Here is a 21,869-nt window from a genome sequence, read left to right as displayed (position 1 = left end):
GCCCGGGGGCGGGGGCAGGTTCTGGGGCTGAGCGGGGGCCGAGGCGCCGGGACGACTTGGCCTGGGGGCCGAGGGGAGGCCCCGAGCAGGAATGGTGGCCCAGGACGCGATGGTGTCACTAGTGACGGAGCTTGGGGAGCTGGAGCGGAAGCGCAGGGCCAACCTTGACAAACACTTTCCCCCGCCCTGCCCCAGGGCTGCCGGCTCCCGGATCCTGGGTCCCCTCTGCCAGCCTCATGGGCTCCAGGACCAGCGGCTGCGGGCAGGCAGGTGGGGGGCTGCGCCATGCGCACCTTCCGAGTGTGGGTCCCGTCTTCCTTCCGATTTCCCTTTTCAGCCGCCGACAGGCTCCCTGGTGAAATTGGACCCGAGGCCGCAGGCCGGGACCAGAGCCTCATGATGGCAGACGGGCTGGAAGGAAATGGCTTCGGGACGCGAGACCACGCGTTCGGGCTGTCGGGTGGCACACCGCGGGAGCCATCCCAGACGTATTGGTGGGAGGAACGCTCTTACGCGGGCATGCGGGGCCACGCTGGGGAAGGTCCGGTCCTGCCGTGGCCTCGGCGGGTGTCTGGGGCCACAGCATCCACGTTTCTCCCGCGGCTCCATCCCTTTGGCGCCTCCGTGAATCCCAGACGGGCCGAGCGCCTCCTGCTCTGAGGAGAGTCTGGGCAAAGCTCCCCCGGGGGCGGGGTCCGGGCGGGCAGGAGGGTCACTGCCTGTGGGTCCCAGGGGCCCTGAGCTGGTGGGCGGGACCGGCTGAGAGTGCAGCAACCGGAAGGCTCAGAAGGCTGGAGGGTTGTCTTTCCGTCCCCAGCCCCTCCCCGGGCTCCTTGGTTCTCTGAGGCACTGGGATGCCAACGGGGTGACTAGTGAGCTGTCACTTCGCCAACTGGGAGGAGGCTTTTCATGTCCCGCACATCTCGCGTGGTTCAGGGTTCAGGTTCAGGGTTCGGGTGCTGGAGAAGGCCGCACACAAATGCAAGAGACTAGGAAAGTGTTCATTTGGGAACATTGGGGGCCAGGCGGGAGCCCACCTCTAGGGGGAGGACTACGGCCTTGCTTTCCCTTTCAGTCAGGTTTGGGATCCACCCGTTGCCCTTACGCAGGTAATTCCAGTAACAGTATTGTTTGGGTTTGTTTGGGTTTGTGATTGTTTGGGTTTACCTCAGCTACCATTGTTTTAGATGAGGAGTGCCTGGCTCTGACCTTGCAGAGCTTCTAGGTTGACCAGCCTTCCGGGTTCCTTGTCCACGCCGTTCTAATTAGTGAGACCATGATCGGTTTCCGGCCCAGGCCTTTCCTTTCCTTTTTCCTTTTTGTGGTTCATCTTCACCTGAGGATGGATTTTTGGCGAAAGCAAGAGGGAGGAAGGGAGGGAGGGAGGGAGGGAGGGAGAGAGGGAGAAAAGAACATGGCTGGGCTGCCACTTACATGTGCCCAAACTGGTTCTGGCTGTATATTCCACGCCGTCTCCTCACTCTGGGGGCAGCCTCGCCTGCAGCCTGGCGCTCCTGCCGGACACCAGCATGGTCCTGAGGGCGCCACTCCAGGGGCTCTCAGAGGGGGTGGGGGGTCTCTGGCTGGATGGTGTCCCTTCCCCTGAGGAGCTCTGACCCTGCAGCCACAGCAGCCAATAGGAGGCGGGAGGGGCGGGGCCGATGGGGCCCGAAGAGACGGAGAGCGCAGCCGGCGATGGAGGAGCGCAGGTCGCCCAGGTCTCCTGTTCCGTTTGCCTGGCTGCTGTGGCCGCTGCTGCTCCTCCTCGGGGCGCAGGTGGGTGCGCGGGGAAGGGAAGACCCCACAGCCGGCGGGGGGCCGGGGCCGGGGCCGGGCCGGGCGGGATGGAGTCTGGCCTTGGGCGTCGCGCCCAGCTCCCCAGCCCGGGCACTCGGGAGGGTCGCCGCCCCAGGCTGGGCGCGGGGGCGTGCCCTCTGTCCGCGGGGGCGCGCGGGGCTGTGGCACGTCCGGGGGCCGCCGGCCCGGGCTCTGCGGTGACCGGATGGGGACCCCGGGGGCCGGGAGGGCGGGGCCAGACCCGTCTTCCTCTCATCCCGCGGGGCTGTTGTAATTTCTTGTTAGCTGGAGGCCGAGATTGTGACACCTTTATGGGCGTGTAATTGGCATACACCTAACGCCCCAGGTGTGCAGTTCGGTGTTCTGACATGTGTTCTCCGGAATGAAACCATCCCCGCCCGAGAGTGGGTGCAGCCCTCACCCCCAAAAGTGCGCCCCTCGCCCTTACCCACCCCACTGGCCGGTCCTCAGGGAGCTGGCTCCCAGAGGCGCCTCACCAAAGCTTGAGAGCAGGGTCCCTAGTCTTTTAAAATGGATACAAACCACCAGATTCTCCCTGTTGGTCTGTGTCCGCTGCTGAGCACTCGAGTTTGGAACAGCTGCATGAACTCTGCGCCGTGTCTGATGGGGCTCCCGGCCTGTGGCTGTGGAGGGGCTCAGTCCTAAGGTTAGAACAGTTGTGTTTAGCTGTGTCTGCTTTGGAGGGAGCTGATTAAATATTTCATTTGAACATCAGCATCTGGCATCACACCACTTACAGGGAGATGACCACCCGCTGAAACGGTCATTTTTTAAAGCACTCGCAGGAGAATTCACGATGGCCGTTTGTTTAAACGTGGCTTCCATGTGCCTGTAAAGAGTAGATCACGCCTGGTCCCGGTAAGGTTTCAGAGGGAGCTGATCTGAACCTCTAATGCCATTATTTTATTATTATTAATCCTCACCTGGGGATATGTTCCCATTGATATTTAGGGAGAGTGGAAGAGAGAGGGAAAGACAGAAACATGGATATGAGAGAAACACATCGATGGGTTGCCTCCCTGGGAGTCCTTGACCAGAATGGAACCGCAGGCCTGTGCTCTATCCACTGAGCCACACCGTCCAGGGCTTTAATGCAATTTTAAAAGAGGAGACACAGTGCTGGAGGGTTTCTAAAAGCTGGGACGCTCCCAGCGCACCCCGGAGAGGAAACACAGTCATCCGAGAGGCACTGCTCTGCCTCAGGCCACGCAGAGGTGGCATCGTGGGACTGTCCAGGGCCCGTAGCCAGCTCCCGAGCAGGAAGGCAGTGGTTCTGAGCGGGACCAGAGCTCCGTGTGACTCAGGCAGGGGAGGCGTGTCTGTCCGGGAAGGAGGGCTTGTGATTCTGGTGGAAAATAGCAGGCCTCCTGGTGTGCAGAGGTGGGCATGAAAGGCCCACGCCAGGCGCTGGCATGCAGTGGCCTTCCTTTTTCTTCAAATAGTTTTTATTGATCTGAGAGAGGAAGGGAGGGGGAGAGAGAAACATCCATGAGGAGAGGGGATCGGAGAGAGGATCATCGGTCGGCTGCCTCCTGCACGCCACACTGGGGATGGAGCCCACAACACCAGCCTGTGGCCTGACGGGGAATCGAACCCTGATCTCCTGGTTCAGAGGCCGATGCTCAGCCACTGAGACATGTTGGCTGATTTCAGGCGGCCATGGCAGCCGGCGCGGAACCAGATGACCCCAACCAGCGTGCAGTGAGGAGCCTCTCCGGCCACCTCTGTGAGGCTGGTGAGTGAGCATCTGCGTCCACCGAGCCTTCGCCTTCCGCTGCCCTGCCCGGGGGGGGGGGGGGGGGGGGCTCAGCCCCTGGCCCGGAGCTGCAGCGCCCAGGCCCTGGGTGGGTGGGGGGAGCCTGGTGGGTGGGCCTCTCCCAGCACTTACCCCGGTAGCACCCGCTGCTTACCGCCCTCCCCTGGGGCTCTCCCCTGACAGAGGGACTCTCCCTGACAGAGGGACTCTCCCTGACAGAGGGACTCTCCCCTGACAGAGGGGCTCTGCTTACTCAGACGGAAGTGGGGGTGTGCCCAGGCTCCATGCTCCCAGAAACCCCTGTCAGGAGCCCGTCCCGTCGGGGCAGTGAAGTCAGGGCAGTGATGGGCACCCAGGCCTACCCAGGCTCATTCCGTCTCAGGAAGAGGCTCTGAACAAGCCCCCAGAGCAGCTGGGAGTCCCAGCTTCCAGGGCCTGCTCTGCCCGCCCTCCAGCCGCGCCCCCTCCTGGCCAGTCAAGGCGAGATCCCGGGCCCCGTGGAGCCTGGTCACACCCTGCGGCCCCCATGCCCGGACCCCACTGCACACAGACAGAGGACCACATGGTCAGTGAGCCTGCCTTCAGGGGTCTCCTCTTTGTAGGGGCCGACCACACCCCTGCTCCCCTAACCCTCCACCCCCACTCAACCCACCCCCAGCCCCCCCCTCCTCCTGTCAGCCAGGAGCTTCTTGGGGCTCCCCAGCTCAGGGACTGAACCCCCAGCCCCGGACCACTCACCTAACTCCCACGCACACACACGCCATGCACACTCTGCACCGCCCGCACACACATCTGAGCGGGCACACCCACAGGCGTGAGGGAGATAGCCGGACCCACACCAGCCGGAGGGTCTGTGTGCGAGGCATGGCTCTGGCTCCAGGACAGCCTGGCCGGGCGGTGCCCGGCTTCGGGCTCCTGTGGGCGTGGCCCGGGCTGCCCTGGGAGGTGGCCCCGAGGTGTCAGTGTGGGGTAGATGCGGGGTCTTGGCGGGCTCCACTGTGCACACCCACATCCCTCTTAGCCGAGCTGCGGAATATCGTAAAGGCCGAGGGGTGAGGCAGGTCCCGGTTCCTGGGACACATGTAGCCGAGGCTCAGTCCAGAACATTCCAAGGTGAGAAGTGAGGGTTGGTGCTGGGTGAGGGGTCTGGCCTCAGGGACCAGGAGGGGCCGGTGCCTTTCCCACCTCACCTCTGTGCCTCCCCCACCTCACCTCTGTGCTCCCCTGCCTCACCTCTGTGCTGTGCCTCCCCCGCCTCACCTCTGTGCCTCCCCCACCTCACCTCTGTGCTCCCCCACCTCACCTCTGTGCTGTGCCTCCCCCGCCTCACCTCTGTGCTCTCCCGCCTCACCTCTGTGCCTCCCCCGCCTCACCTCTGTGCTGTGCCTCCCCCGCCTCACCTCTGTGCTGTGCCTCCCCCACCTCACCTCTGTGCCTCCCCCACCTCACCTCTGTGCTGTGCCTCCCCCGCCTCACCTCTGTGCCTCCCCCACCTCACCTCTGTGCTGTGCCTCCCCCACCTCACCTCTGTGCCTCCCCCACCTCACCTCTGTGCCTCCCCCGCCTCACCTCTGTGCTGTGCCTCCCCCGCCTCACCTCTGTGCTGTGCCTCCCCCGCCTCACCTCTGTGCTGTGCCTCCCCCGCCTCACCTCTGTGCCTCCCCCGCCTCACCTCTGTGCTGTGCCTCCCCCGCCTCACCTCTGTGCTGTGCCTCCCCCGCCTCACCTCTGTGCTCCCCCGCCTCACCTCTGTGCTCCCCCACCTCACCTCTGTGCCTCCCCCGCCTCACCTCTGTGCTCCCCCGCCTCACCTCTGTGCTCCCCCGCCTCACCTCTGTGCTGCCCCGCCTCACCTCTGTGCTCCCCGCCTCACCTCTGTGCTCCCCCGCCTCACCTCTGTGCTGCCCCGCCTCACCTCTGTGCTCCCCCGCCTCACCTCTGTGCCTCCCCCACCTCACCTCTGTGCCTCCCCCACCTCACCTCTGTGCCTCCCCCACCTCACCTCTGTGCTCCCCGCCTCACCTCTGTGCTCCCCCGCCTCACCTCTGTGCTCCCCCGCCTCACCTCTGTGCTCCCCCGCCTCACCTCTGTGCTGTGCCTCCCCCGCCTCACCTCTGTGCCTCCCCCGCCTCACCTCTGTGCCTCCCCTGCCTCAGGCCACTACCTCACCGAGGACTGCTACATGGGCCAGGCCAGAGGGTGCTGTCCGTGCCCCCCTGGGTCCTTCCTGAGCCACCCCAACAGGGAAGAGTCCTGCTTGCTGTGTACCCGGTGCCGGGAAGGTAAGTGGGCGCTGTCAGGCGTGGGGGTCTGTGTCGGGTAGGGCACCCGCCCCCTGGACCTGGCGTGGGGGCGTCGGCCACAGGCGGAGATGAGGGTGCAGGGGCGCTGGGTGCCATCGGGGCAGTTGGCCGAGCGAGGGGAGCGAAGCCGCGATGGAGAGTGAGGACGCGGCCTGATGGGTGTGCGTACCAGGAGCCCTGAGGTCTAGGTTGCTGGTACATTCCCCAGTGGAGAGCGTGCAGGAAGCAGCCGGTCCATGTTTCTCTCTCTCTCCCTCTGCCGTCTCTCGGAAAATCAGCACGGACAGTCCTGGTTGGTCGGGCTCGGTGGGTGAGGGTCAGCCGAGGACGGAGGGTGCGGCTGCACACACCTCAGTGGTGGGCTCCATCCCTGGCCGCAGTTGGGTTGTGGGTGGGTGGCATCTCATCACTGTGTCTCTCTCACACATCACCATTTCTCTCTCTGTCTCTCCCCTCCCTTCCACTCTCTCTAAAAAAACAGCGGTGCCCGGCCAGCGTGGCTCAGTGGTTGAGCATCAACCATTGAACCAGGAGGTCATGGTTCCTCCTGGTCAGGGCAGATGCAGGTTTGAATCTCCAGTCAGGGGCGTGTAGGAGACAGCCGGTCAAAGATTCTCTGTCCTCATTGATGTTTCTCTCTCCCCTCTCTCTTCCTCTCTAAAATCAATAAGGTTATATAATACACACACACACACACACACACACACACACACACATACATACACTAGAGGCCCGATGCACAAAATTTGTGCATGGGGGGGCATGTCCCTCAGCCCAGCCTGCACCCTCTCCAATCTGGAACAGCCCTTTCACAATCCAAGACTGCTAGGTCCCAACTGCTCACCTGCCTGCCTTCCTGATTGCCCCTAACTGCTTCTGCCTGCCAGCCTGATCACCCCCTAACCACTCCCATGCCAACCTGATTGATGTCTAACTGCTCCCCTGCCAGCCTATTTGCCCCCAACTTCCCTCCTCTGCTAGCCTGGTCACCTCTAACTGCCCTCCCCTGCAGGGTTGATCATCTCCAACTTCCCTTCCTTACAGGCCTGATCTCTCTCAATTGCCCTGCCCTGCAGGCCTGATCACCCACAACTGCCCTCCCTTGCAGACCTGGTGCCTCCCAGTTGCCCTCGCTTGCTGGCCATCTTGTGGTCGCCACCAAGTGTCCACATAGGGGGAGGATCTTTGACCTCATGTGGGCAGCCATCTTGTGTGTTGGAGTGATGGTCAATCTGCATGTTACTCTTTTATTAGATAGATTAGAGGCCTGGTGCACGAGTGGGTTTGCCCTAAAGGGTGTCTGAGATCAGGGTGGGAGTTCCTTTGGGGCGTGGGGCAGCCTGAGTGAGGGGCTTATGGTGGTTTGCAGGCCGGTCACACCCCCTGGTGACCCAAGCAGAGGCCTTGGTATCTGGAATTTATTTACCTTCTACAATTGAAACTTTGTAGCCTTGAGTGGAGGCTTAGGCCGGGAAGGGCAGGTGGAAAGCTTGGCTTCTTCTGTTGTCAGGGAAACCCAAGCCTTCCTCCTGCTCTCTGTGGCTGTAGCCATCTTGGTTGGGTTTATTTGCATACTTGCTCTGATTGGCTGGTGGGCATGGCTTGTGGTTGTAGCACAGTGATGGTTAATTTACATATTACTCTTTTTTTTTAAATAAGTTTTTATTCTTCATATTATTACAAATGTTCCTTCCCCCCCCACCATTGCTCTCCTCCACCAGGTTCCCACCCCACCCTCTGCCCTTTCTCCACCCCCCATTGTCCTCATCCATAGGTGCACAGTTTATGTTCAGTCTCTTCCCACATCCCCCTCTCCCCTTTTCTCCAAGAATCGTCAGTTCACTCCCCTTCCATACCTTTGATTCTATTATATTCAACAGTTAATATTGTTCATCAGATTTTTTTAATTTCCTTGGTTTTTAGATTCACTTGTTGATAGTTACATATTTGTTGTTCATAATTTTTATCTTTATTTACTTTCTCTTCAGCAATTCATATAATTCTGGTTTGGTGTTGATGAACTTCTTTAGCTTTTTTTTATTAGTGAAGCTCTTTATCTGACCTTGGACTGAGTGATAGCTTTGCTGGATAGATTATCTTTGGCTGTAGGTTCTTACTATTCATCAATTTGAATATTTCTTGCCATTCCCGTCTGGCCTGCATGGTTTCTGTTGAGAAATCAGCTGACAATTGTATAGGTGCTCCTTTATAGGTAACTACCTTCTTTGCTCTTGCTGCTTTTAATATTCTCTCTTTGTCTTTTGCTCTTGGAATTTTAATTATGATGTGTCTTGGTGTGGTCCTCTTTGGATTCCTTTTGTTTGGAGTTCTGCGCGCTTCCTGGACTTGTAAGTCTAATTCTTTCACCAGGTAGGGGAAGTTTTCTGTCACTATTTCTTTCAGTATGTTTTCGATATCTTGCTCTCTCTCATCTTCTGGGACCCCCATAATTCTGATGTTGGTTTGCTTGAAGTTGTCCCAGAGGTTTCTTACATTATCTTCAATTTTCTGGATTCTCTTGCCTTCTAGCTTCTGTGGAGGAGTGTCTTCTGGCTCTTTATGTTCCAAATCTTTGACTTGATTCTTGCGATCTTCCATTCTGTTTTTAGGACTCTGTAAAATATTTTTTATTTCAGACAATGTATTCTTTATTTCTTGTTGATCCCTTATCATTTCTTGTTGACTCCTTATTAATTCTAGTTGATCTCTTTTCATATCCTCATAAGTCTTATCCATCTTTTCTAGGAAATTCTTGAAAAACTTTATAAGCGTAGATTTGAACTCTATATCCAGACGCTTTTTGTCCTCCATTTCTTTCGTTTGTGATCTATTTTTTTGTCGCATTTCGCAGTTACAGGTGGGACGGGGTTTCAGGGTGGAGCCTACAGCCTTGGTTTCCATCAGCCCCGCCCTATTCGGTCTCAGTAATCCCCAGGGTCCTTCAGTACCTGCAAGCGCCTCTGAGAGAAAGGTGCCCTCGATTTTCGCCTGCTGCCAAACAGTCTAGGCTTTCCCCCAATGAGCCCGGTATTGGGGTTCAGTTCAGTTGGAAGTGGAGTTGGAGGTGGTGTTCAGAGCAGACTGGAGCTCCAGTCTCCTTCCGGCCAGGGCAATCCCGTGGCACAGCCGACCGTCCCTTCTCTGCGTGCAATGTTAGCGCCGCCGGGACCTCCTCTTGCCGCTCCCCCGGGGTTCCACCTTACAGCCCAGCTCCCTATGGATGAGCCTGGGTCCCCGGGGTCTGGCCTAGAACTGGGGTTCAGAGCAGTTGGAACTGGGGCCCAGCACAGTCGGAGTTTTATCTCCTTCCCGCTAGGGAACGCCAGCCAGGCGCTCGGCCTCCCTCCTCTCCGGCTCTGTCCTCTCTGCGCTCCGCGTGTCTCTGTACCTTGGGCTTTTACAGCTCCTCCACGCTTCCTTCTGGTTTTCTCCTTGCTTCTCGTTGTAGAATTTCCAGTCAGTCGACTTTCCTGTAGTTCTGGGTAATGTTCATTTTATATTTTAGTTGTATTTTATTGAAATTGTTGTGTGCGGCTGCGACTAGGTGTTTACCTGGGTGCAGCCATCTTGGATCTCGATTTACATATTACTCTTTTATTAGGTAGGATTATTAGGTAGGGTATATGTTTTTAATTAAAAAAATATATTTTATTGATTTTTTTACAGAGAGAAAGGGAGGAGGATAGAAAGTTAAATATCAATCAGCTGCCTCCTGCACACCCTCTACTGGATATGTGCCTATAACCAAGGTACATGCCCTTGACTGGAATCGAACCTGGGACCCTTCATTCCACAGGCTGATGCTCTATCCACTGAGCTAAACTGGTTAGGGAATATATGTGTGTGTGTGTATTTTTTTTTTATTTCAAAAAGCATTTTCTAGAGTTCTAAATTTGAAGATTAAAAAAAGATATCAGCCGAAGCCGGTTTGGCTCAGTGGTAGAGCATCGGTCTGCAAACTGAAAGGTCCCAGGTTCGATTCTGGTCAAGGGCATGTACCTTGGTTGTGGGCACATTTTCGGTAGGAGGTGTGTAAGAGGCAGCTGGTCAATGTTTCTCTCTCATTGACATTTCCAGCTCTCTATCTCTCTCCCTTCCTCTCTGTAAAAAAATCAATAAAATATATTGGGTCGGCAACTAAGTAATTGCGGATTTAAAAAAAAATCAAAGACAATTTTTTCATGGAACTAAATAACTTTATTCTGTAATGTATTGCCCATTTTGATCAATGACCCTTTGCTATCTTTCAGGCAGCATCATAATCCCACGTTCAAAAAACTTCTGGTTTTTATTAGCAAAAAACTGAATCAGGTACGATTTGACATCATCATCATTATTGAAATTTTTACCATTCAAGGAGTTTTGTAAAGATCGAAACAAAAAGTAATCAGATGGTGCAAGATCAGGACTATATGGTGGATGTGGCAAAACATCCCAACCAAGCTCCATTAATTTTTGCCGAGTGACCAAAGATGTGTGTGGCCTTGCATTGTCATGATGGAATACAACACCTTTTCGATTTGTCAATTCGGGCCGCTTTTCTTCAACTGCATTGTTTAATTTCATTAGTTGTTCAATGTAGACATCAGAATTGATCGTTCGGTTGGGTGGTAAGAGTTCAAAGTAGACAATTCCTTTGTAATCCAACCAAACTGATAACAAAACCTTCTTTTGATGAATATCAGCTTTTGATGTTGTTTGAGTTGGTTCACCTGGCCTGCTCCACGATCTTTTCCGCTTGATATTGTTGTAAACAACCCATTTTTCATCGCCAGTTATCAGTCGTTTTAAAAATGGATCATTTTCATTACGTTTCTTTAGCAAATCTCAGCTGCTAATGCGTTGCGTTAACTGTGATTCTTTCAGTTCATGAGGAACCCATGTATCGAGTTTTTTAACATAGCCAAGTTGTTTTAAGTGATTTTCAATGCATGTATGTGATACATGAAGCTTCTCTGCAATCTCACGTGTTGTACTGTGACAGTCCGAATTGATTATTGCTTTGATTAGGGCGTCATCAACTTCAACTGGACGACCAGAGCGTTTTTCATCTTTGAGTGAAAAATCACCAGAACGAAATTTGGCAAACCAATTTTGACACTGCTGTTCTTTTAAGGCTTCGTCACCATAAACAGCACATAACTTTTTATGAGCTTGCGATGCGTTTTTCCCTTTGCGAAAATAAAAAAGCAAAATATGATGAAAATGTTCCTTTTGATTTTCCATTTTTCAACGAACGCCAAACGAAAACTACAAAACAGATCAAAAAACTTTTTTTACTGATTAACAGCTGAATAGCCAACTATCAAATAACAAAATGTGTTTTACATTTGTACTACGTCTGCAAACCTAAAAATTCAACTGAAGCCATATATGTGTGAAACCCGCAATAACTTAGCTGCCGACCCAATATTTTTGTAAAAAAAGATATCAATGGGGGAAAATATCCTTGGGTTAAATGAATAAATAAATAAATCCTATCTAATAAAAAAGTAATATGCAAATTGACCATCACTCCAACACACAAGATGGCTGCCCCCGTGTAGGCACAAGATGGCTGCCACAAGATGGCCAGCAGGGTAGGGCAGTTGGGGGTGACCAGGCCTGCAGGGCAGGGCAGTTGGGGGCGACCAGGCCTGCAGGGGAGGGCAGTTGGGGGAGACTAGGCCAGCAGGGAGAGCAGTTACAGGCAATCAGGCCATCAGAGGAGCAGTTAGGCGTTGATCAGGCTGGCAGGGGAGTGGTTAGGGGGTGATCAGTCTGGCAGGGAGGCAAGTGTTTGAGAGCCAGCAGTCCTGGATTGTGAGAGGGATGTCCCAAATTGGAGAGGGTATGAGCTGGGCTGAGGGACACCTCCCCATCCCCTGCAGGAATTTAGTGCACTGGGCCTTAGTAAAAATGTAATTAAGAGAGAAAAAGAAAGCGTCTCTGAGGAGTGGAGAGGTGGACGGTCTCACATCCACCAGAGCCAGTGCCGCAAGTGGGGGCAGGGTGGCGGGGACTCCTGCCCAATGGGAGACGTGGGATCAGGGCCGGCCCTCGGGAGAAACGTTGGGGTGTAGTGGGTGAGGTTCCCACGGGCCCACACCACTCCCCACCCGCCCTCCCACCTCTGTGTGTCAGAGCCGTCCGTGTGCACCCGTGTCCACTGGCAGGGAAGGCAGGTAAAGCGACACGTGACTTCGCACAGTGCCCCCAGGGAGACCAGCCCTGGTCCCTGACCCAGCGGCCGGAAGGGGCCGGTATGGGCGGACAGTCCCAGCCCCGGTGCCTGACCCGCCTTCCCCTCCCCCGCAGATCAGGAGATGGTGCGTGACTGCACCCCGACACGGGACCGGCAGTGCCAGTGCAAGCCCGGGGAGTACTACTGCGACTCGGAGCGCTGCCTGGAGGGCTGCCACCCCTGCACCAGGTACCGCCTCGGGCGCGGGCAGCCCTGCTGCCTGGGTCCCCGCCCACCCGGGGCCTGTCTGCCTCGGGCTGTGCAGCGGCCCCCTCGGTGCTCCCGCCTGGAGCCTGGCAGCACCTGCCGTGGAGGCGCCTGCAGATGAAGGCGAACCCCTGGCCTGGCTGTGTCCCCCGGGGCCGCCCTGGGCCAGGGCTCCGTCCACCCACAGGGCCACCGCCCGCTCACCCCTCCAAAGCCCCCGAGGAGTCGGGCACAGAAGCCAAAGCTCAGGGGCCCGACGGGGCCTCGAGGGGTGGAGGGCGGGGCTGTGGGAGAAGCAGAGGCCCGAGGAGGGAGGGAGGTGGGAGCCATGGACGGTTCGGAGGGGCAGCTCCGGGCAGGGGAAGGGCAGTGCGCACTGCCCCTGTCCCAGCTGAACGGCCGTCCCGCAGCAGGGCCCTGGTTCGGTCACAAGCGCCAGGCCTGGGGCGTTACAAACCTCGGGAATAATCTCTCCCAGCCCCGCAGCCCGGAAGCCCGGCACCCGGTGAGGCCGGACCGGGTCCTCACAGGCTCTGGGGGCCCTTCCTGCCTCTCGGCTCTGGAGGCAGCGGCCCCTGGCGCTCCTCCTAGACCTGCTGCTGCGACCTCTCCTGTCTGCCTCCATCTGCACTGCGCTGCCCCCTGCTCACGGCCCCTCAGGAGGGCGCTGCCCTCTGCTCACGGCCCCTCAGGAGGGCGCTGCTCACGGAGGCCGGCTCTCCAGGAGGCCGCACTGAACGCACAGGTTTCCAGAGCAGGTTCATCCTGAGCTTCCGGGTGGGCCTATATGGGGGGCCTTCTGGGGAGAAGTGACAGTGGGAAAACCACTAGCAGAATGGCTCCCTTTTAAAAATAAATGGGTTTTGCTGGGACCAGTTTGGCTCAGTGGATAGTGCATTGGCCTGCGGACTGAAGGGTCCCACGTTCAATTCTGGTCAAGGGCATGTACCTTGGTAGTGGGCACATCCCCAGTAGGAGTTGTGCAAGAGGCAGCTCATTGATGATTCTCTCTCATCGATGTTTCTGACTCTATCCCTCTCTCTTCCTCTCTGTGAAAAGCCAATAAAATATATTAAAAAAATAAAAAATAATAAAAATAAATGGATTTTAATTCATGTCAGAGAGGAAGGGAGAGGGAGAGAGAGAAACGTCAATGATGAGAGAACCGTGGGCCGGCTGCCTCCTGCACGCCCCTCCCCGCCTCCAGGGATGGAGCCTGTAACCCGGGCCTGTGCCCTGACGGAGAACCCTGACCTCCTGGGTCCTAGGCCGACGCTCAGCCCCTGAGCCCCACCGGCGGGCAGAGCAGCCCACTTTTGTGAGGCGCGTTGTAGGCCATTCAGTGCGACTCAGACCGCATAGAGCCATGGCCCTGGGACCTGGCAAGTCCAAAGCAGGGGCCGCCTGCAGGTCCGGTTCGATCAGGGCTCGGCTTCTCTCCACTCGTTTGCCTGTCTGGTTTCCATGGGCTTCCTCTTGGGGCTGCTCCCTCTCGGTGGGGCTGCTCCCTCTCGGTGGGGCTGCTCCCTCTCGGTGGAGCTGCGGCTCTCAGAGCCACACCCCGGGGGCCCCGAACTCCCCGCTGTGCTCTCAACGGTCCCCGAGCTGGTGGGCCCTCCGGGTGGGGCCGGCCTGGCCCGGAAGTGATGCTGGGTCCTTCGCTCCTTCCTCTCAGCTGTCCCGGAGCCACCCTGCAGGCCTGCACCGCCGCGAGGGACACCGTGTGTGCTGCACAGCCAGGTGAGCGACCCCTCTTCCACGGGGGCCCGGCCGGCTCTGGGCCTGGGGTCAGTGCTCAGCTCTGCCCCTGAGGAAAGAGGCTGCAGGTGGGAAGTGGTGGGTGTTCGGGGCTTTATTTATTTATTTACTTATTATTGTTTTTTTCTAATATATTTTTATTGATTACAGAGAGGAAGGGAGAGGGAGGGAGAGAGAGAAACATCAATGATGCTTCATGGACTCATGGAGAGAGAGTCATGGACCAGCTGCCTCCTGCACGCCCCCCACTGGGGATCGAGCCCACAAGCCGGGCATGTGCCTTCACCGGGAATGAAGCTCTGGTGCAGCGTCACGGACTCCTGGGCCGGAGGGCAGCCACCCTTCCTGGGTTATAGGTCAACGCTCAACCCCTGAGCCAGGCCAGCCAGGCTTAAAGCACCTTCAGTGCCCATCCCCCACAAAAAGAACACAGGAGCTAATCTTTGACTAAACAAAATTGGTCAGAGCGCTGGCTGGGTTGGCTCGGGGGTTATAGCCCCACCCCGTGGACCGAAGTGTCGTGGGTTCAATTCCTAGTCAAGGGCTGCAGGCTCAATCCCCAGCCCCAGTGGAGGGATGGGGGGTGCCTGCGGCAGCCCATTGGTGTGTCCCTCACACTTTCACATTGACGTTTCTCTGTCTCTCCCTCTCCTTCCTCCCCTCCACTCTCCAAAAAAAAAAAATCAATTGGAAAAATGAAAAATAAATACACTTCAAAAAAGCCCCCGTGGCAGCGTCACTGCTGTCCCTCCACCTCCTGGGCTGGCCCCGCGCCCCGGCCACAGCTCCGATGGGCCTGCCCGCGCCCGTGACCGTGTGGCCGGCTCCGCTTGGTGCTGTAACGTCACCAGGGGAGACCAGGCCCCTGAGCTGGCTCCTGGGCTGGCCCCGCCCTGTCCCTCGGGCCGCTGTGGCCAGGCCTTCCCACGGTCACCATGGGGTCCTCTCCTCGTCCCCACCTTCGGGGGTGGCTGCCCTCCGGCCCAGGAGTCCGTGACGCTGCACCAGAGCCCCACCTGGCCACCGGGCCTTCGCCCCTCTTCTGGGAGGGCGGCCCCTGCGGGGGGTGACCTTCCGAGAGGGACACCTTACCCGCCACAGCGCTCTCTGTGCCCCCAGGACCCGCAGCCGGTCCCCTTGCTGATAGAGCCTGGGTCATGTTTGCGGTGACCCTTTTCATCCTCGTCGTCGTCGTCCTCATTACCTGTTGGTGGAGCAGAGGTAAGCGGAGGAGAGCGCTCCAGGAAGAAGGAGCAGCAGCCCGGCTGGGAGCCCTGGGAGGTTCCTGACCGGCCTTTTCCACTTAGAATACCGCTGTGCTCACTTTCTTTATTTTTTAAATGTATTTTTACCAGAATTTTCGTGCACTCGGAGGCGGGGGCGGGGCCGGGGAGGTCCCTCAGCCCGGCCTGAGCCCTCTCGCAGTCCCAGACCCCTCAGGGGATGTCCACCTGCCAGCTTAGGCCGTTCCCCCAGGGAGCGGGTCCAGGCCGCAGTCAGACGTCCTTAGCTCCGGGGAGCAGGCAGGGGACGCTCCGCCGCCACCACTGCGCTTGCAGCCATCAGCCCAGCTTGTGGCTGAGCGGGGCCGCCCCCTCCCTCCTCCCCCGTGGGAGCACACTGACCACACTGAAGCCCCTGCCTTCAGCGTCTGCCCCCTCCACCCCCCATGGTCAGTGCACAACATAGTGGGTATTTCCCAGTCGTTCTGCCCTTGGGGTCAGTTTACGTATTACCCTTTTATCATGTGGGATTGATGTCAGAGAGGAAGGGAGAGGGGAGAGCAACAGACACATCCATGATGATAGGGAATCATGGACCAGCTGCCATCTGCCAGCCCCCCACTGGGGATGGAGCCTACATCCCGGGCCTGTGCACACCCTACTGGGGATCGAGCCCACAACCTGGGCATGTGCCCTTGATCAGAATTGAACCCGAGACCCTTCATTCCACAGGCCAACACTCTACCCTCTGAGCCAAACCAACCAGGGTCAGAAACCATTTTTAAGTGCCTTGCTAAGACGTTCTTTTAGCCGAAGGTTGTGTGACTTAATACACCTGATACCCGAAACTCAAATGAGAAATGTTAACGTAAAAAAACCACTGAAACCTGTGAAGAATCTGTGTGAGTTTATTTGAGCCAAACTTTCAACATATGCCGGGAAGCAGAACCTCAAGGAATTGAGATGATGCTCCGGAGAATGGCGGGTTACATTTCTTTTTATACATGGCAATCAAAGGAGGGACATAGGTGGGTTGCATGAACTCATTGGTGATGGATTAAGGAGGCGGGAGAAAGCAAAGCTGGGAACCCCCTGGATTGGATAAAAAGTGAAATGATGGACACATACTTAGGTGGGTGCAGGAACAATTAACATGATAATGAAGAAATCTGAGGCATTTGTTCTGGCGCCTACCACATTTGGTTGTGCCCCAAGGGCTCCAGAAAAAGGGAAGTTACAAGTTACCCAGATATCTCATAGATATGTTATCTTAGAGGCTTGAAGGTAAATGGGCTCAGTAAAGATCTAAGTCGATCTTTGTCAGGGAAAATATCGGCCTAGGACATGACTGCCCACCATAACCTGTTTGCAGTTAAATATTTAATTTTCAGACCACCTTTTGTGGTTATTTTAGGGCTTTGAGTTTGCAAGACGGCCACGCAGGCCTCCCCTGAGCATGTGGCTCCTTTCGTCCACACTTCCCCCTTTTGGTCAGAAGTCAGTCCAAAGGATGCATTGATGACCAACCTCTTGTTTGGATAACTGAGTCCCACAGGTGCTAGGAAGGCTCATTCCTAGGATGTCTCAGTGTCAGCATGTCTTGAACAGGTGGATCACTGGGGATGGGGCAAGATCAAATTATTATTCAAAAAGGGCAGGTAAGTGGGATTGGGGGTCCCTCCTATGCCATGGATGGGTACCAGTGCCATCTCCCAGGTGGCAGTCCTGGCCGAGATCAGGGTGTGCGCAGGTCTGAGGGGCAGAGCCAGGGGCAGCTGAGCTCCGGCGCTGGGCTCCTGGCAGGTCTGCAAGCAGAAAGCAGGGGTGAGGCGCAGTGGCCCTTCCTGTGGCTTCCCTGGGGAGAGGGGTGATCGCTTCTGGGTTGACCTCAGCTCAGAGGAACCTCCCGGCACCTCCGTGACCACCCGCCGTCTGTCTCCCCAGGATGTGTCTCCACCAGACGTCCTGACAGAACCGAGAGCCTGGTGAGTGGCGCCCAGGCCAGGCCGGCCCCGGAGGGGAGGTGGCGGGACCCACTCCAGCTCCATTGAGGCCCTCTCTGCCCGAGTGTCAGCCGAACGAGAGCCGAGGGCCTGAGCCGGATGTGCCTTAGACTCTGGAGGGCCCAATGCACATGGAGAAACTGAGGCACCGAGGCCCGCAGAGCCAGCCGTGAGGGCAGAGCTGAGACCAGAGGCGGCCGGGCCCCACTTAGCTGTGGGCCCCTATCCTCTTGTGGGGGCGCCCGGGCTGACCCCTGACCCTCGTCTTGCCTTTCCAGGTGCCTGAGAGCTCAGGGCCCTTCGTGTCATCGCCTGAGACCCGAGATGCAGACGCTCCGGTCCCCGCGATGGGGGCCCGCCTCCTGCCTGAAGACAGCCTGGACGTGGCGTCCGAGTCCCTGATCCTCCCCGGGACCCCGGAGAGCCCGGCGGGGGTGGACGGCCTGTGGCCGGAGGCGGAGGCCCGTGATGAGGCCGGGCCCCACGCTGGTCACCATGGCCTGACACTTCTTCACTTCCTCGCAGCCCTGGCCTAAGGGTAATGGTTAAGGTCCTGGTGGATCTTGTGGGCGCAGAGGGGCCACGGGCTGCAGCTGAGGAGCTCAGGAGGCCCTCAAGGCCCACCATCCCGCCTCAGAGACCAGGTGACCACACAGGACCACAGGACCACAGGATGGTCTGAAATCAAAACTTTCCCACCCTGGTCGAAACCAGTTTGGCTCAGTGGTAGAGCGTCGGTCTGCAAACTGAAACGTCCCAGGTTCGATTCCGACCAAGGGCAGGTACCTTGGTTGCGGGCACATCCCCAGTAGGGGGTGTGCAAGAGGCAATTGATCGATGATTCTCTCTCACTGATGTTTCTAACTATCTATCCCTCTCTCTTCCACTCTGTAAAAAATCAGTAATATATATATATATATATATATATATATATATATATATATATATATATATAAATTTTAAGAATGAAACTGCCATTTGACCCAGTAATCCCACTTCTAGGAATTTATCCTAAGAAACTAGAAACATGAATCAGGAAGGATATATGCACCCCTATGTTCATAGCAGCACAATTCACCATAGCTAAGATTTGGGATCAGCCTAAGTGCCCATCAGCAGATGAATGAATTCGGAAACTGTGGTACATGTATACAAGGAATACTGCGCTGTGGTAAAAAAGAAGGAATTCTTATAATTTACAACAGCATGGATGGAGCTGGAGAGCATTATGCTAAGCGAAATCAGCCAGTCAAAGATAAATATCACATGATCTCACTCATTTGTGGATTATAATGAAAAACATAAACTAATGAACAAAAACAGATCCAGAGAAGCATCAATCAGACCTTCAATCCTCAGAGAGAAGGTAGGGGAGGGTGGCAATAAGATCAACCAAAGGACTTGTATGCATGCATATAAGCCTAACCAATGGACACAGACACCAGGGGGGTGAGGGCATGAATGGGGGGTTAGGGGGGACATTGGGGGGACAAGGCCACATAGGTAATACCTTAACCAATGAAGAAATTAAAAAACAACAACAACAAAAAATCCTCAAATGACGGAGTTTGTGGCCTGGGCCCCAGGTTGGCCTCACAGCCCTGCCGTGAAGGTCTGGGCCCCGGATGTAGGTCTGAGGCCCGGATAGATGTCTAGGTTCTGGGTGGATGGCTCCGGGCTGGGAGGGAGGTCTGGGCCCCGGGGGACGGTCTGGTACTTCACCTGGACATCTGGTCTGGATTATGGATGGAGATCTTGTCCTCTGATAGAAGATAGGATTCTGTGTTTGAGGCCTGGGCCCAGGGATAAATTTCTCCGCTCTGCCATGATGGTCTGGGACCCCGATGTAGGTCTGGGTGCTGGGAGAGAAGTGTGGTCAATAGGGGGCGCTATGGGCCCAGGTGGGAGATTTGAGTCAAGGGCAGGGCCTCAGGATGCTGAAATGGTGGTCTGGACTAGCCTGGATATTTAGACTCCGATAAAGGATAGGCAGTGGGCCGAAGCCGGTTTGGCTCAGTGGTAGAGCGTCGGTCTGCGGACTGAAAGGTCCCAGGTTCGATTCCGGTCAAGGGCATGTACATTGGTTGCGGGCATATCCCCAGTAGGGGGTGTGCAAGAGGCAGCTGGTCGATGTTTCTCTCTCATCGAAGTTTCTAACTATCTCTCTCCCTTCCTCTCTGTAAAAAATCAATAAAATATATTTAAAAAAAAAAAAAAAAGGATAGGCAGTGGGTTGTAGTCTGGGTCCCAGGAAGGGCCTTCTGGTCCTCCCATAAAGGTCTGGAACCCGGATGTCGGTCTGAGATTCAGAAGGAGGTCTGGGTCCTGAGATGGCAGTTCAGGCCAGGGAGGGAGTTTCTGTGCCTTAGGGGCAGTCTGGTACCTCCCCTGGACATCTGGGTTATGAAATGGTGGTCTGGGTTACAGAGGCAAACTACACTCCTGACACAAGACTGGATTCAGTGTTGAGGCCTGGCCCTGGAATAATTTTCTTGGTCCCACTATGATGGTCTGGGACCCAGATGTAGGTCTGAGCCCCGGATGTAGGTCTGGTTGCTCAGGCATAGTGTGGTCACTAGGGAGCGCTACGGGCCCAGGTGGGATGTTTGGATCAAGGACAGAGCCCCAGAATGAAGAAATGATGATGGTCTGGACAAGCCCGAATATTTAGATTTTAGAAAAAAAATTGGGAATAGATTCTAGTCTGGGTCATCCCATAAACGTCTGGTGCACAGAAGTAGGTATGAGCCCCGGATGTAGGTCTGGGTGTTGGAGGGAGGTGTGGTCACTAGGGGGCACTAGGGGCCCAGTTGGGAGGTTTGGGTCAAGGGCAGGACCTTGGGATGATGAAATGGTGGTCTGGATTAGCTGGATATTTAGACTCCAATAAACAGATAGGCAATGGGTTCTAGTCTGGGTCCCCTGAATGACCATCTGGTCCAAGCCATAAAGGTCTGGGATTTGGACACAACCAGTTTGGCTCAGTGGATACAGTGTCTGTGTGCGGAATGAAGGGTCCCGGGTCGATTCTGGTCAGGGGCACACTTTGGATGCTGACACATCCTCAGTGGTAGGTGTGCAAGAGGCAGCTGATTAATGTTTCTCATTGATGTTTCTAACTCTCTATCCCACTCTCTTCCTCTCTGTGAAAAATCAAAACAAAACTAAAAAAAAAAAAAAAAAAAGGTCTGGGACCAGGAGCTAGGTCTGAGCCCTGGGTGGAGGTCTGGGTCCTGGGAGGGCCTTTGGGGACAGGGTCTGGGCCCTTGGGGCCGTCTGGCACCTCACCTGGATATCTGGGTTATGGAAATGGTGATCTTGGTTATAAACTGAGAAGTACACCCGGGATACAAGTCTGGATTCTGCGTGTGAGGCCTGGGCCCCGGGATAATCTTCTCGGCCCCATCATGATAGTCTGGGTCCCAGATGTAGATGTGAGCCCCAGGTGGAGGTCTGGGTCCTGTGAGGGCAGGTAAGGCCCGGAGGAAAGTCTGATACCTCACCTCCCCATATGGGGTATGGAATAGTTGTTTGGGTAAAGCATAGAGATCTAGTCCCCTGGTACAACTCTGTGTCCCAGGTTTGTGGCCTGGGCCCCCGTTGGGCCAACTAGGATCCTCCATGAAGGTCTGGGACCCTGATGGAGGTCTGGGTGCTCAGGCATGGTGCGGTCAATAGGGGGCGCTATGGGCCCAGGTGGGAGGTTTGGGGCAAGGGCAGGACCTCGGGATGATGAAATGGTGGTCAGGACTAGCCTGGTTATTTGGCCTCCAATTAAGTTATAGGCACTGGCTTCCACTATGGTTGCCTGAAAAGGCCTTCTGGTCTGCGACCAGGAGTAGGTCTGGGTTGCTGATGGAGGTCTGGGTCCGGGGAGAACCTTTCTGGCCGTGGAGGGACTTTTGGGTTCCTGGGGGCTGTCTGGTACCTCACCTGGACCTCTGGGTTGTGGAAATGGTGGTCTTGGTTACAACTGAGAAGTACACTCAGGATATAAGTCTGGACTCTGTGTTTGAGGCCTGGGCCCCGGGATAATCTTCTTGGTCCCTCCGTGATAGTCTGGGTCCCAGATGTAGGAGTGCCCCATGTTTAAAGTGCAGTCTCTGGGATCCAGGCGCAGGTGTGGGACCGGAAGGTTCTCACTCCTCCCTCCGGGCCCTGTCAGTTCTACCTGGAGGAGGAGGACAGCCTGCTCCTGCCTCTAACAGCCTGATGGAAGCTTCCACCACAGTCAGTGCCCCTGCTGCTGTCCTGCTGCAGCCGCCTGGCAGCCCCCACCCAGTTTTCCGCTGACCTCGGTCTTGGCCCAATCTGCATGCTTCCCTGGGGCGGTAGCTTTTTGCTCCCTCTCATCCCCCTGAACCTCCTGGTCATGCCTCACAGATGCCCTGGGCTGCTGGCTTGTCCCTTGGTAAATTGCCAGGGTGGTGCTTCCTGAGCCAAAAGTGGAGACAATTTCCTCTGGAGCATTCTGGCCTCGGCTGGCCGTGGCATTCTGGGTGGAGGCCCTGGTTTCAGGGGTGGGGCCCCGAGAGGCTCAACAAGAAGACCTTCCGGTTGAGGAGGGAGCTGGCTTCC

General features: G+C 56.2%; 1 protein-coding gene across 2 annotated transcripts; it reads left to right on the top strand.

The window, feature by feature from the left end:
• Positions 1 to 1,633: 1,633 nt before the first annotated feature.
• On the top strand, positions 1,634 to 18,201 carry LOC311627876 (tumor necrosis factor receptor superfamily member 6-like). 2 transcript variants are annotated; one of them, XM_084894587.1, is made up of 8 exons: positions 1,634 to 1,776; positions 3,472 to 3,553; positions 5,731 to 5,856; positions 12,175 to 12,289; positions 13,983 to 14,047; positions 15,185 to 15,286; positions 17,233 to 17,273; positions 17,570 to 18,201. In XM_084894587.1, exons 1-8 carry the CDS (start codon positions 1,696 to 1,698, stop codon positions 17,825 to 17,827), a joined length of 870 nt encoding a protein of 289 aa, XP_084750713.1. In that variant the 5' UTR covers positions 1,634 to 1,695; the 3' UTR covers positions 17,828 to 18,201. The 2 variants fall into 2 exon arrangements, with proteins under 2 accessions (XP_084750713.1, XP_084750714.1); XM_084894588.1 differs by lacking the exon at positions 1,634 to 1,776 and adding an exon at positions 1,795 to 2,676.
• Positions 18,202 to 21,869: the final 3,668 nt, after the last annotated feature.

The sequence above is a fragment of the Pipistrellus hanaki genome (genome assembly GCF_964339955.1).
Source record: "Pipistrellus hanaki genome assembly, chromosome: 9".
In the NCBI taxonomy this organism is placed as follows: Eukaryota; Metazoa; Chordata; class Mammalia; order Chiroptera; family Vespertilionidae; genus Pipistrellus; species Pipistrellus hanaki.
This window is presented reverse-complemented; position numbering and strand designations above follow the sequence as displayed.